Here is a 13788-nt window from a genome sequence, read left to right on the forward strand (position 1 = left end):
CTACAGCGCCAGCACTTGAGGGGCTGAGGCGAGAGGACCCAAAGCCGTCCTCCCGTCTTCCCCAAGCGAAGGAGGCGGCTCCATTCTGCCCTTTGTGAACATGCTTCTGGCCCGCCCCTCAGGGCGCCGGCGGTGCTCTGCCCGCGTCTCAGTGTCGCCGCCCTCCTCCTCCAGGTCCTTCACTGAGCAGCTCCGAAAGATCTCGAGAGACGCGGGCATGCCCATCCAGGGCCAGCCGTGCTTCTGCAAGTATGCCCAGGGCGCGGACAGCGTGGAGCCCATGTTCCGCCACCTGAAGAACACGTACGCCGGCCTGCAGCTGGTGGTCGTCATCCTGCCGGGCAAGACCCCCGTGTACGGTAGGTGTCGGGGTCTCCGCGGGGGTGGGGCGCAGCCTCGGCCTCTCCTGGGCCACCCCCATTCGTGAGGCAGAAAGAAGGGGGCCTCCGATCACCTCAGGTCACCGCTGCCGTCTTGCTGAGGCCACAGAACTGGGCTGGGATGTGATGTAGTGGACGAAGAGCCCCCCGGGGTGCACCGCGGGTCCCCGATGCCAAAGGGCGGCTCCATCTCCCATAGCGACTGTGTGCCGGCCCATGGCGGGGGTGGGGGGGGTGGCGGCTCCCAGACGGGGAGCTTCGGCCTCAGAGCCCGTGGTGTGGGGTCACAGGGAAGCAGCTCGAGCTCGGTGGGTTTCGCCAGTACGAGTCCCCATGCGGCCAGAGCCCGTCCCCGCGCCATCTTCCGCCCAGCCCCTCCCCACGTAGGGGCGCGGGGTTCCGAGGCCGCGCCGTCTCCCGTAGCTGACTCGCGGCCCAGCCCGGGGCAGCGGCTCTGGTTGAGCACCGTACATGGGTGCAGTTGGGGGGGGGCGCACGGCTCCCGCGGGCCCTGGGACACGTGCCCCTTGAACCCCCCGCAGCCGAAGTGAAGCGCGTGGGAGACACGGTGCTGGGCATGGCCACGCAGTGCGTGCAGATGAAGAACGTGCAGAGAACCACGCCGCAGACGCTGTCCAACCTCTGCCTGAAGATCAACGTCAAGCTGGGCGGCGTCAACAACATCCTGCTGCCCCAGGGCAGGTGAGGGTGGCGGGGGCGAGGGTTGCCGTGACCTGGGTGCAGAGGGGGCCCAGCGTCGACTGCTGGGCAGGGCCGAGCCGCGGAGCTGAGGGGGTGTGCTGAGGTCTTCAGGGGTCCACCCTCACGAGTCTGGCAACCGTCAGGGGCCCACAGAGAGGGCGGAAGCCTAGGGCTGCCCTCAGAGCCCACGGGTTCTGTTACTGAGTGCCCGCTGTCTGCAGGGAGTTGGGTCAAGCGGGGAGCACAGGGACAGTGTCTCTCCTCGTGGCAGAGCCCACACAGGATGGCCCACAGATGCTACCACAACCGACGTCCAGGTGATCTGTGTCCCGTCGGTGGAAGGGTGAACTCAGGAGGCGAGGGGCTGGGCTTCAGCTATGCTGGAGGGTCTCCCAAGAATGTGGCTGGGCCCTGGGTGCCCAGGAAAGCGGCTTAGGGGATCCCTGGAGAAGAGCGTGGCGGCACCGGGCTGAACGGGGCCTGCGGAGGGGCAGAGCCCTAGCCTGAGCGCAGTTAGCTGAGATCGGGGTTCAGGTTCACGGCCCTGCTCTGTGCCTGCACTGCACGCTTGCCTCGCGGCCGGCTCCGCTGTTCTCGCCGGCACGGCAGGTGCAGTAGCGCCTGGCGGCCGTCTGTGGCCAGCAAATGCCACTGCTGGCGGCGGTGGGCAGCCAGGATGCCGCCCAGCCTCCTTCCCCCCCTTCCCCCAACACGGAGCGAGGGACTGGAAAGCCAGGAGAGACACGGTTACCTGCGGGAAGGTGCAGGCGGTGGGGGTGGTGGACGACGAGCCCTGGGCCTCACCCCCCCACAGCGCCCGTGCCCAGCAGGTCTGGTTTGGGTGCGCTCTGCCCCCCTCACTCGGACTCGGGTGACTCTAGGAGGTCTTACGGAGCAGCGTCGCCCACCTGTGCCGGTGACGGCCCTCGGGCCCTGCGCCAGGTCTTGAGCCTCCGCCCCTCCCTCCCTCCCTCCCGCCTCCCCGCAGGCCTCCTGTGTTCCAGCAGCCTGTCATCTTCCTGGGAGCCGACGTCACCCACCCGCCCGCCGGGGACGGCAAGAAGCCTTCCATCGCCGCCGTGAGTGCCCGCGCTTCCCTCTGGGCGCCTCTCTGAGGGGTGTGGAGGAAGTTCCGGGGGTCTGCAGCGGGGAGGGGTTCTCGGGGCGCCGGCGTCTGCGCTTGGCTGCCAGAGCTCAGAGCGTCGGGAGGAGCCGGGCCGGCCCCCCACTCCCCGGGAGGTGCGTGGCGCCCCCAGTCCTCTGAATGGCGGGCTGGGGTCTCTGAGCACGGGGGTGGCTTGGGGGGGGGGCTGCTTCCTCCTCGTTTATCTGAAACCTCCGGGGATGCCCTGGCCTCCCAGGGAGAAGCAGCTTAGAGAAAGGCTGGGATGGGAACGGGTGTGCAGGCCTTGGGGGTGGTGACCCCAGCACCCCGAGTAAGGGAGCCCCAGCCTCTTGACCCTGAGCCCCACGCAGCCCGGAGCTGGCGGCTGCCGCTCCTCTTAACGGTGAAGCTTCGCCATGGCGCACTTTCTCCCGTCGACCTCACTCGTGATCCCGGTGGGGAGCCGGTGTGCGCAGACGTGAGCGCACGCCACCAGACGAGCGTGAAGGGCTCCCTGCCGGAAAAAGCCCGCGTGTGCGCCTCGAGGGGACTCGGGTTCTGTGGGAAGCACTTAGCGACCCTCCATCCAGACAAAGCCATGGCCGGTGCCGGCCTTCGCACACTTCCAGGCGGAAGCAGCCCAGGGGGGCCCCTGCCCGGGCTCACGGCGTGTCCCCGCAGGTCGTGGGCAGCATGGACGCACACCCCAACCGCTACTGTGCCACGGTGCGCGTGCAGCAGCACCGGCAGGAGATCATCCAGGACCTGGCCGCCATGGTGCGCGAGCTGCTCATCCAGTTCTACAAGTCCACCCGCTTCAAGCCCACCCGCATCATCTTCTACCGCGACGGCGTCTCCGAGGGCCAGTTCCAGCAGGTAGGCCGTCCTCCTGGCCCCCCGGCCCCGCTCCCCTCCGCGGCGGGGTGTGGTCGCCCCGTGAAAGGCCAGTCTGGGTGCACACTGGCAGGATTGTCCGGCCCTCTGGCCCTGGTTGGACCCCGCAGCGTGGCGGGCGCCTTCCGCTCTGAGCTGGCAGCAGGTGGGTGGTTGGGACGGGGTCCCAGGAACGGCAAGGAGGAAGCGGGGGTAGGGGAGATGCCGGGTGCTGGAGAAGGCCCCGTGGGCAACACTGAGCACTTGGGTTTCTGAGGAGCGGAAGGTTCCCAGCATCCGGAGCTCTCTCTAGGAGTCTCTGAAACGTAGCACAGTCGTTTGCAGCCGTCGCTGGCAGTGCTGACTTGTTCTTCCTGTCCATATCACTCGGGAGGCTCAGGTAGGCCAGGCGAGTCCAGGAGTGTGAGGCCAGTGTGTGCAGTGTAACAACTGAAATCTAAAGTGACCGGTACTTGCAGGGTGCAGTGGGCCAATCCTGTAATCCCAGCTACTCAGGAGGCAGATTGACCTTTGACCTTTGGCAGAAGTGGCAGAGTACCACCTGTGTAAAAGGGCCAAGCCCCAGTACCACTACGAATAAGTAACGGGTACATGCCTCGCACATCTCAGCGCTTGGGGCGGGGGGGGGGGGGGGACTCGCATTCTTCAAGCGGAAGCATTGGAGATCACTGTGGTGGCAGAGACCAGATTCGAACTCGAATCCAGCTCCAAAGCCAATGCTTTTTCCGTCAGATCTTTTCCTCTTCACAGTAGACAAGCGGGGCTAGCAAGTGGCTAGCGGCCGTGGCTCGCGGTCCTCCCCGCGGACGGGAGTCTGGAGGGCGTTCTGAGGCTGCGCCAGGCGCTTTTCCCTGCGCTTTGTAACTGGACTCCATGTCACCGGGAACACGAGCTCCGCCGGGAAGGTCGCGCACTAGCGGCACACCCCCGGAGCCCACAGAGCCGAGCCGCCTGCCCCGTGTTGGCCGGTGGGCACCCAGCGTCGGGGGTTCCTCTGCGGGTAGCACAAGGCCCTCAGCCCGGCCCTCCCTCCCGCGTAGGTCCTCCACCACGAGCTGCTGGCCATCCGCGAGGCCTGCATCAAGCTGGAGAAGGACTACCAGCCGGGGATCACGTTCATCGTGGTGCAGAAGCGGCACCACACGCGGCTCTTCTGCACCGACAAGAACGAGCGGGTGAGTCCCCCGGGAGGCCTCCGCCGCGCCCCGGGCCGCTCCGTCCCCCGCTCCAGGGCGGCCGTCAGGGTTCCGCTCGCCTTCGTGAGACGTCCCAACAAACCCCGCAGGCCTGGGACGGGCCCGCGCGGGCGCCGTCGCGGCTCCCGTAGCTTACCACAGGGGGGCGCTCTGAGGAGCAGCCGGCCGGATGGCGGAGCCGGGCCGCCCTGCCATGGCCTGGACGCCCCGGAGGAGACCCGGGGGGCTCAGCCGGCTGCCGTCCCGGGTCAGGAGGAGCGTCCGCGCCCCGGGACGAGCGTGGCCTGCGGCGTGTCCCTCCCCGCGGCAGGAGGAACTCCGTGTTGTGGGGACGCTGCGCGCGTGGTCAGGAGGGGAAGGGGCTGGGCAGCAGGACGCGGCGGCTGCGCCCGGAGGACCTGCGGCCAGGCCAGCTCAGGGTAGCCGGGAGGGACGGCAGAGGCCCGCCAGCAGCCCTCCCGGGGAGGAGGGGTTCACACAGATGGGTCAGAAATGGAAGGGGGTGGAAAGCGTGAGCGTGGAGCCCCCGGGGTTCCCAGCCTGTGCCCGGGGGGGGGGGGTGGGTGAATGGCGGCGGGACGCAGACACGACCGCGCTGTAGTGAGCAGTGACCGTGGAGCTGGCGAGCACCGCTGCGGACTCGCTGCCGCCCTGCTGACACACGAGCCCGCCCCGCTCCCTCTCCCGTCGTGACGGTTGGCGCTAGCACACCCTGCGGCCCGCCCCTGCACGGTGCCCGGCGCACGCACGCACGCGAGGAAGCCCCGCGGCCTGCGGGTCAGCGCCTGCCACGGCGGGAGGCAGCGGGGAGAGGGAAGGCAGCCGCCGCCCTGAGCCCGCCCAGCTGCCCCCCCCCGCCCCCCCCCCCACACCCGCCTCAGGCCGCTCCCCAGACTGGATGGGACGGGACGGGATGGTGGTGGAGCTCTAGAAAGCAAGGGTGTGTGTGGAGGAGAGGAAAGCCAGACCTGCGTGGAAATACCACAAGCGGTCATCAGACTAAGTGAGGTTAAAGAGGAATAATAATTTTTTGTTGTTGTTTGTTTGGCTTTTTTTTTGCCAGTCCTGGGGCTTGGACTCAGGGCCTGAGCACTGTCCCTGGCTTCTTCCCGCTCAAGGCTAGCACTCTGCCACTTGAGCCACAGCGCCGCTTCTGGCCGTTTTCTGTATATGTGGTGCTGGGGAATCGAACCCAGGGCTTCGTGTGTACTAGGCGAGCGCTGTCCCACTAGGCCACGTTCCCAGCCCAATAATACTTTTAATCCGAAGCAGTGTTAATTCCCACTCGTGGCTCACAGTGCAGTTGATGCAGCTGCTGGGGGGTGGACAGTCCGTTGTATGTAGTCCCACGACGTGCACGGTGTAGCGCTGCCCTTTGTTCTGTGAGCGTCTGCCTTCCCAGGGGCAGGTGGCAGGGGCAGGGGCAGGGGCAGGGGCAGGGGTGTGCCCTGAGTGCGGGGAAGGGGGCCGAGATGCGCCAGAAAGCTCCATGTCCAGAGCGGAAGCTGGTGCCGTGAATGGAGCATCCTGGGGTGGGACTGAGCTCTGAGCTCCTCCCCGTGGTCTCCTCAGAGCCACGTAACCATGGCTACCGGGGGGCGCCTGTAGCTCTAGCAAGGCTCCGCACGCAAGGGACACTACACCCATACCGGGAGCTGGAGAGGAGCCGCGGCAGCGTGGCGGCGCGTAGGTCTATCTGGAGACTCCGAAGTGGGTTTTGGTGTTTGTGGAATTACAAATGACTAAAATCGGCTCAAGTAGACCAGCCCTGTCCATGTGCTTCAGAACCTCCAGTCCTGCTGTTTCTGTGCCCGGGGCATTGTACTGCCCTCCAGCCCACGGGGCCACAAACCTGCGAGGGACAGCAACGTGAACTCCCACGGTGGGGTTGTAGGCAGGAGGCTGTCGTGGCGGGTGCCCGGGAGCTGAGCCGGCCCCTCCTGGTGCCCCCACCCACAGGGGTCAGGAGCCCCCGTGAACGCGCACAGCCCGCCCCTGCCGCACACCCCAGCCACCGGGCTGGCGTGCGCTGTGGAAGGGGTACAAACCGTAACCAGGTAGCCGTTCCGGGCGTCCAACTGCGAGAATCCCACGAGCCCCCACGCAAGAGGATGCGTATTGAATAAAGAGTGGGAGCCTTTGATTGCCGTTCCCTGCGTGGGGAGGGAGGAAATGTTACTTGCTGTAATAATAATTGCTGGCCATTACTGCCAGCAATATGAGAGGAAAAGTTTAAGATGTATCTGTCCAACAACATAAGAAATGATGACTGTTCACATATTAACAGTCAGTACAGCAAAGGAATACTAATGAGCTGTATCACGGACATGTCTCAAAATGATAATATTATGCAAAACCAGCCCTTCGCAGATAACTTGTGTTATACGTGCATAATCTCTGAGCCAATCCAGTACTCTGCTAGTAAGTAGTGTGTACTTTCATTTTTTTTACTGTTGAGTATTCGCATGTACGTAATGAGGTCTAAACACCCGGTCACCGATTGTGTGGGCTTTCTGGTTATACCTGTCACTTGTGGTCGGGTATAGAATCCTCCCTGTGCCTTCCTTCATGTGGGCATTTGAAATGTTTCCGATTTGGGGCCATTTTGGACTCAGAGGAGCCGGAAGTCTGTGTTGGCGGGGTAGGATGGATCCAGGGAAAATACAAAGGTGCCACGATTCCCAGATTCTGACTTCTTTTTTAGAAGTGTGCGAGTTAAGTAGGATTGGAAAGAAATATCTAAAGATGCACGGGGCTGTGCGGGCTTTCTTTTGTGTGGTGTTCAAAGCCTTTTACAACTAAAGCTCCCTTGGGCTAGCTGGTGGGCGTGTGTGCGTGTGTGCGTGTGTGTGTGTGTGTGTGTGTGTGTGTGTGTGTTGGGCGGAGCCATTGGCGTAGTTACAATGTTGAGTAGCTACTTCTCACCCACACAGTTTTATGGGCCCTATGCTCCAGTTGTGGCAGAAACCTCCAGCACCACAGAGATGCCAGTGGCCTGGGAGAATGTGCTTGGGCTGCCGGAGGACCCCTCCTCCCCCCCAACCCCTCCAAACCCCCCACCCCACCCCTACATGTGGCTGGGCATTTCCATCTTGGCTTCAGATCAAAACAGCCCCAGGGATCCTGAAACACTCTTAAAATTATCGGGGTTCTAAGTTAAACTTCACTTAATTCATGCATCTTGAAAAGCGAGCAATAGCCCGAATGAAAGTTCTGGGGTACTCAGGTTTTGTCTTAGCGCCGCCCCGCCGAGCGAATGCATTAGCAGATCGCGAAAGCTCCCGCGGGCCGGCTCGGGGCGGGTGGCCCTCGGTGCCGTGCCCGCCACCGGCGGTGCTGTCCACCGCGTCTGACCGGGCCGCTGTGTTGCCACAGGTTGGGAAGAGTGGCAACATTCCAGCGGGCACCACGGTGGACACGAAAATCACCCACCCGACGGAGTTTGATTTCTACCTGTGCAGTCACGCCGGCATCCAGGTGAGCACCGGGGTCCCCGCGCACGGGGCGGGGGTGTCTGCCCCGCTGTCCGTGTGCGCAGCGCGCCCTGGGGTTCTGCTGGCCGCCAGAACCGGTGTGAGCCGGACAGGCAGGGCGGCTGCTCTGCGCCGCTCCGCTCCACTCCGCCCGGGGTAGAGGCCTGTGTTGGACTCCGTGTTGGAAGGATGGGGGGGGGGGCTGCCCACCGGGGCTCCCATGGGCTCCCCTGGACTGCATCCTCTTTTATATGGGATGGGTCCCACAAGCAGGGAGGGCCGGGCCAGCACGCTTGTGGGGGGCAAGGGAAGTCACGCGGCTGGAGCTTGTGAGCCAGGCCTCGCGGTTAATGAGGGCCAGGTGTGGCAGGGCACCCCGGCGGGGCGATGGGCACAGGCGATCGGTGCCTGCTGGCTCCCCCGGTGGGGGGGGGAGGGGCGGGTGCCTGCAGCTGGCCGAGCGCGAGCCTCGGGAGCCTGACCATCCACTTGCCGCCTGCGTCCTGGCAGCTGAGCCACCGCAGGCGCAGGAGCCTTGGCTGTGTGCCCACGTAACTGTGGAAGGCTCCTGAGCTTTCAAAGCCTAAGGAAAGACTTAAATCCGGCCCCACCCCACTAGAATTTGACAAGAATATAAAGCCAGCATGGCCCGCGGGTCGAGAACTGGGGCCCGGCTGCCCCTGGCCCGTGTGGAGGGCAGGCGCGAAGGTCCTGCTGCCCTTCCTTGTCCTGTCCTTGGCGTGGCCGCCCTCTGGGTCCCGTCCTGGCCAGGGGACCTCGCCCCCCGAGGCCCCTTTGGCCCTGGGTTCTGCTCAAGGACACTGTGACAGGCCCGCGGCCCGCACGCTGGTGCTGTAGCTGCGCCCTGGAGAGCCCAGCCGCACCCGCCGAGACCCACACCGCCCGCACCCAGTCCACCGTGCCGGGCTGGGCCGGTGTGCAGCGCGCCTGCGCTCCTTGGGAAGAAAGCGACTGGCGGCCTTCACGCCTTCCTCCGTGAGGGAGCGTCCCTGCTCCCACTTCCTTCACCAGAACGTTGCGTCCAAGGTGCACCGTCCATAAAACATCAAATACTTAACACAGCCGGGCAAACTGTCCTCGGTTCTTCCATTTTAAAAAAAATTCTTTTTGGGGCTGGGAATATGGCACTAGGGTGGCAAGAGTGCTTGCCTCGTATACATGAGGCCCTGGGTTCGATTCCCCAGCACCACATATACAGAAAACGGCCAGAAGTGGCGCTGTGGCTCAAGTGGCAGAGTGCTAGCCTTGAGCAAGAAGAAGCCAAGGACAGTGCTCAGGCCCTGAGTCCAAGGCCCAGGACTGGCCAAAAAAAAAAAAATTCTTTTTGGCCTCAGTGTGATGTGAGTCGGAGGTTTTGCACCTTCTGGACAGATACTCTCCCGCTTGAGATAAGCTTCCTGCCCTGTTTGCTTTAGCTTGGGGGATAATAAGGTCTCATGTTTATGCCTGGCCCGGCCTGGACTGCGGTCCTCTTCTTTATGCTCAAGGCTGGTACTCTACCACTTCAGCTCCGTTTTGGCTAGTCCCCAGGCTTCCTGCCCAGACTGGCCTGGAACCTTGGCCTCAGATGTCACTCTTCAGAGTAGCTAGGATTACAGGTGTGAGTCATTGGTGTCCAGCTACAAATCACCTTCCCCTCCTCCCCCCCCCCCCAGTCCTGGGGCTTGAACTCAGGACCTGAGCACTGTGCCTGAGCTTCTTTTGCTCAAGGCTAGCACTCTGCCACCAGAGTCACAGCGCCACTTCTGCCTTTCTCTGTGTCAGTGGTGCTGAGGAATGGAACCCATGGCCTCGTGCATGCTAGACAAGCACGCCACCACTAAGCCACGTTCCCAGCCCCACAGATCACCTTTTTTTTTTTGGCCAGTCCTGGGCCTTGGACTCAGGGCCTGAGCACTGTCCCTGGCTTCTTCCCGCTCAAGGCTAGCACTCTGCCACCTGAGCCACAGCGCCCCTTCTGGCCATTTTCTGTATATGTGGTGCTGGGGAATCGAACCCAGGGCCTCATGTATACGAGGCAGGCACTCCCATATCCCCAGCCCCACAGATCACCTTTTGTCGTCACCCATTCATTCCTCCATGGCCTCCGTCAAGTCTCCCGGGTGCGCCTGACGGCCGGTGCTCTGCTGTGCTCCGCTTGCAGGGGACAAGCAGGCCTTCTCACTACCACGTCCTCTGGGATGACAATCGTTTCTCCTCCGACGAGCTGCAGATCCTCACCTACCAGCTGTGTCACACCTACGTGCGCTGCACGCGCTCCGTGTCCATCCCGGCGCCAGCCTATTACGCTCACCTGGTGGCCTTCCGGGCCAGGTACCACCTGGTGGATAAAGAACATGACAGGTGAGGCCCGCGCGGGGAGGCTTTGCCTCTTGACGGGGTTGGGTGGCCCGCCTCAGGGTGAGCAATGGCCGGGGTGATCCGATCTGCACCCCACCCCCACCCCCCCGCTGGCGCGGTAGCTGCTGTGGCCCGTGGCTCACGCCCCTCTCTCTGCGGTCCCCGCAGTGCCGAAGGAAGCCATACCTCTGGGCAGAGCAACGGGCGAGACCACCAGGCGCTGGCCAAGGCGGTCCAGGTCCACCAGGACACGCTGCGCACCATGTACTTTGCCTGACGCGGAGTGTTGAGCGGGGCGCGACGCCCGTGGATTCACACGAGACCAGCCACTCAGACCAACAGATGCCCTTCCGTGACAGCCAGCATGGAACGCGAGACGTCATTGGTGTTACTCGATCCTCCATTTCCAGAATGCCTTCCGTCCCAGATTTCAAACCTGGATTTTGAACTGCAGACCTGTATGAGACCCCATGATCGTAGGAAATAGGGTTTGCCAAAATCTAGAAGCTGCTTGTTTAAAATAGAGTCCCGTGTTTCCTAAAAAAAAAAAAGAAAAAAAATCCCCTAAAACCAGTTTATGAACTCAGGGCTTTAAAACATTTTTAATTTATTTGGTCATTCGATTTACTTGTTTTTAACACATGATTCTTAATGAAATTGTTGGGAGAGGGGAAGCAACATGAAGCACGATAGGGGTTTTAAAGCCTTGAACCTTCTGACGTCCCTAGAATTGAGTTCCGGGTGGGTGTGCGGCGCGCGGAGCCGCGGCTGGGGGGGGGGGGGGCACGCGTGTTTACAGCAGTGACAGGTCCAGAGAGATTGGCAGACAAGTGCCATTTTAATGAAAGTTTATTTAAAAAAAAAAGAGAGAGAGAGAAGAAAGACAATATACCGACAGTCTAATCACAAGATTTGTCCTATAGGACTGTGACATTTATTTTCCAAAGTTTCTAAAGAATACGGGTCTGTGGTGATAAATACAGTACAATCCTTTTTCACTGTTGATGTCTTTTAATGTAAGAGAAAAAAATATATATCTGGTTTGCAGTATTAATGTGATAGGTAGACGCTGTTTTCCTTTGTGAACTAGGGGTGCTGCTTGGGACCTGTCCCGCCTAGCAGGAGGGGCGGAGCGCCTTCGTGCTTGCGTCCAGGGATGTGCAGTGACTCGCGTGACAGTGCTCAGCCCGTCCCCCCCGCCCCCCCCCCCGTCCCCACGTGCGCACCGTGGCACTTCCTCCAGGGCTGGGAAATGAGTTGGCGCGGCGTGCGCCTTGGGGAGGCGCGTTTCCTGGCACCTGTGCACTGAATGAAGCGGGCAGAGAGCTGCCCGGCGGGAGGTCGCGGTCGGGGGAGGGAGCCCGCCCGGCAGCTCGGCCCGGGCCCGGGCTGGCGGAGGGGGTGCGTGCTAAGTAGGCACTTGGTGTCTGTGCCAGTGGGCGTGGGGATGGTAAAGAAGGGCAGGTGTCCCCCTCCCCGCTTGTGTCCCCCGCCTGGCGTTTCCTGGGCACCTGGAGGAGCCTCGGGCTCCCGAGCTGCGGGCGGGGTGGGGTGGGGGGGTGGCCGTGGCCGGCGGAGGCGTGTCCTCAGTGGCGTGGGCCTCGTGCCCGGGGGGGGGGGGGGGGCCTCTCACGCGTGACGTGAGGCCTGCCAGCCGGGTCACGGGCTGAAGGGGGAATCGTTGGACGAGCCAGCTTTTGGACTCCGAAATTAGGTTGGGTTCGGCCATTCTCAGAATCCCAGGGAAGGTGAGGGGGAGGCCAGAGGGGAGGGAGCCCGGCTCGAATGCAGATTCTCAGGCCTGCTGCGCGTGTCCCGGTCGGGTGCTTGGGCCAGGCCGTCGTCTGTGCTTGTAGCCATCGTGGTGGATCTGCGGGTTCTGAGGCCGTCCCCTCCTCCCCTCCCCCCCCCCTTCCCTGAGTGCCACCTGAGCTAATGCCCAGGAAAGAGCGCAGAGGCTGGCAAGAAACAAGAATCACAAGTTTTTGTCTGTCTGTTTGCTTGTTTGCTCATTATTATTATTATTATTTTTGTTGTTGTCATTTTGGAAGTGGTAGAATGCCAGCCTTGAGTGAATATAGCCAAGTGAGAGCTCACGGTCCTGGCTTCAACCAACCCCAGTGCTGGCAGAAAAGAAAAGGCGGTGTTTTGAGGTGGCTTTGGAGGGCCGCCTCGCGGCGCCCCGGGAGGCCTGCCTCGGCTTCCCTCTGGTGACCGTGTAGAACTTCAGTGGCTGTAGTTTCGACTTCTCAGGTCAATAATTGTTTTCCTGATTTTCTACCAGCCCCTCCGCTCTTTCCCCTCCCCACACGCATGAATTTCCAGACTGCACAGTTAGGTCTGCTCTGCCGCCGCCCGGGATTCCCCCTCCCCCGCCCCCCCCGTCCCCCCGTCCCCCCCACCCCACTGTTAGGTAAGGTGTGCCTTGCTTCAAGCAAACTGAATGTGAAAAAAACAAGCAGCCGATGTAGGAAACTGGACTCGTTTCAGAGGAAATTTAGGACTTAGGAATTAGCCTGTCTCTTCAAAAGAGGCCTCTGGATTGGATTTTGGAACTGGACTCCCCCCCCCCCCGCCCCCAGCCCGACACGCAGGCCCCTGGATCCCCCCCCCCCCCCCCCCGCGCCTCCTCCTGGTGCCCGGGCTGCGCAGAACCCCGGGAGGCATTTAAAGTCCCTGTTTTGTTGCCGGATCCCACGTGTCCCGGCTGCTCGCTCGTTTCCCCAGCTTCACGAGAGATCTGGAGGCGCCCCCCCCCCCCCCCCCCCATGGACCCGCGCCGTCCTGGAAGTCTTTCCACACACACTTTTTTGATACTACTTTAGAGTCTGTTGCGTCTCCGCGTTTGGATGCTGGCCGCTCCTCCGCCCCGCCCCGCCGCACCTGAAGGAAGGGCTTGGGGCCGCTGTTGCCGGTCCCCGGGGGTGGCCAGGCCGGAAGGAGCCGCGCCGTCTTGCCTCTGCCCACTGGCCCAGATGTTTACCCCACAGGGAGCCCTCCACTCCGGACTTCAGTCCCACGGCGGGGGCAGGGCAGTTTTTATTGTATGTTTTATTGTTTTTAAATGCAGATGTTGCTATTTATTTTTCCCTTGGTTGCTCTGGCTTGGCTTGGCCTAGGTGGGTATTCGGGTGCATGTGGTACCTGATGGAGCATGGTAGAGGTCATTTCCCCACCCCCACCCCCCACTTTTGTAATTACCTGATGTTTACCTGCAAGCTTGCCGAATGGATTTATTTTTTGAAAGCCACAAATGTAATTTTTCTGAATGAATTGTTTTTCTTATATATGCAGCGATGTGCTTTTGCATTGATCTGCGGAGTGATTTAAATTTTATTTTTGCAAGGCAGTTTTTCAGTCAAATTCTATATTTGATACAATGTGTTTAAGGGTCAATCAGCCACAGGTCACGCGGTGCGGTCCGGGCCGGCGGGTGTCTCCAGCAGGCCTCTGGGGCTGGGCAGCTGCCCCGGAAGCCCCTCCCCGGGGTGGTGACAGGTCGTCCTCCACACGACCTCGGCCCGCCGCAGGTGTCAAGGATTTTTGTGGGCATTTTCGGCTAGGAGGAACGTGAGGGCGGTCACCCTAATCCACACAGTGGAGAAGCCCAGTGGCCCCCACAAGCCATAGGAAACCTGCGCGGCCTCTGGCCATCTCTCGCGCGTGAGAACAGGAAC

At 62.0% G+C, this 13788-nt stretch overlaps 1 protein-coding gene across 1 annotated transcript in view; it reads left to right on the forward strand.

Annotated features, from left to right (window-relative positions):
- Ago2 (argonaute RISC catalytic component 2) overlaps window positions 1-11161 on the forward strand; it is a 59808-nt gene extending 48647 nt beyond the window's left edge. Inside the window, exons 12-19 of the mRNA XM_048358450.1 lie at window positions 175-359; window positions 923-1082; window positions 2071-2161; window positions 2869-3063; window positions 4122-4256; window positions 7653-7754; window positions 9915-10114; window positions 10280-11161. Of these exons, the coding sequence (XP_048214407.1) occupies window positions 175-359; window positions 923-1082; window positions 2071-2161; window positions 2869-3063; window positions 4122-4256; window positions 7653-7754; window positions 9915-10114; window positions 10280-10388 (1177 nt within the window). The 3' untranslated portion in view covers window positions 10389-11161. The remainder of the gene's footprint in view (window positions 1-174; window positions 360-922; window positions 1083-2070; window positions 2162-2868; window positions 3064-4121; window positions 4257-7652; window positions 7755-9914; window positions 10115-10279) is intronic.
- Window positions 11162-13788: the final 2627 nt, after the last annotated feature.

Source organism: Perognathus longimembris, chromosome 12, assembly GCF_023159225.1.
Source record: "Perognathus longimembris pacificus isolate PPM17 chromosome 12, ASM2315922v1, whole genome shotgun sequence".
Lineage (NCBI taxonomy): Eukaryota > Metazoa > Chordata > Mammalia > Rodentia > Heteromyidae > Perognathus > Perognathus longimembris.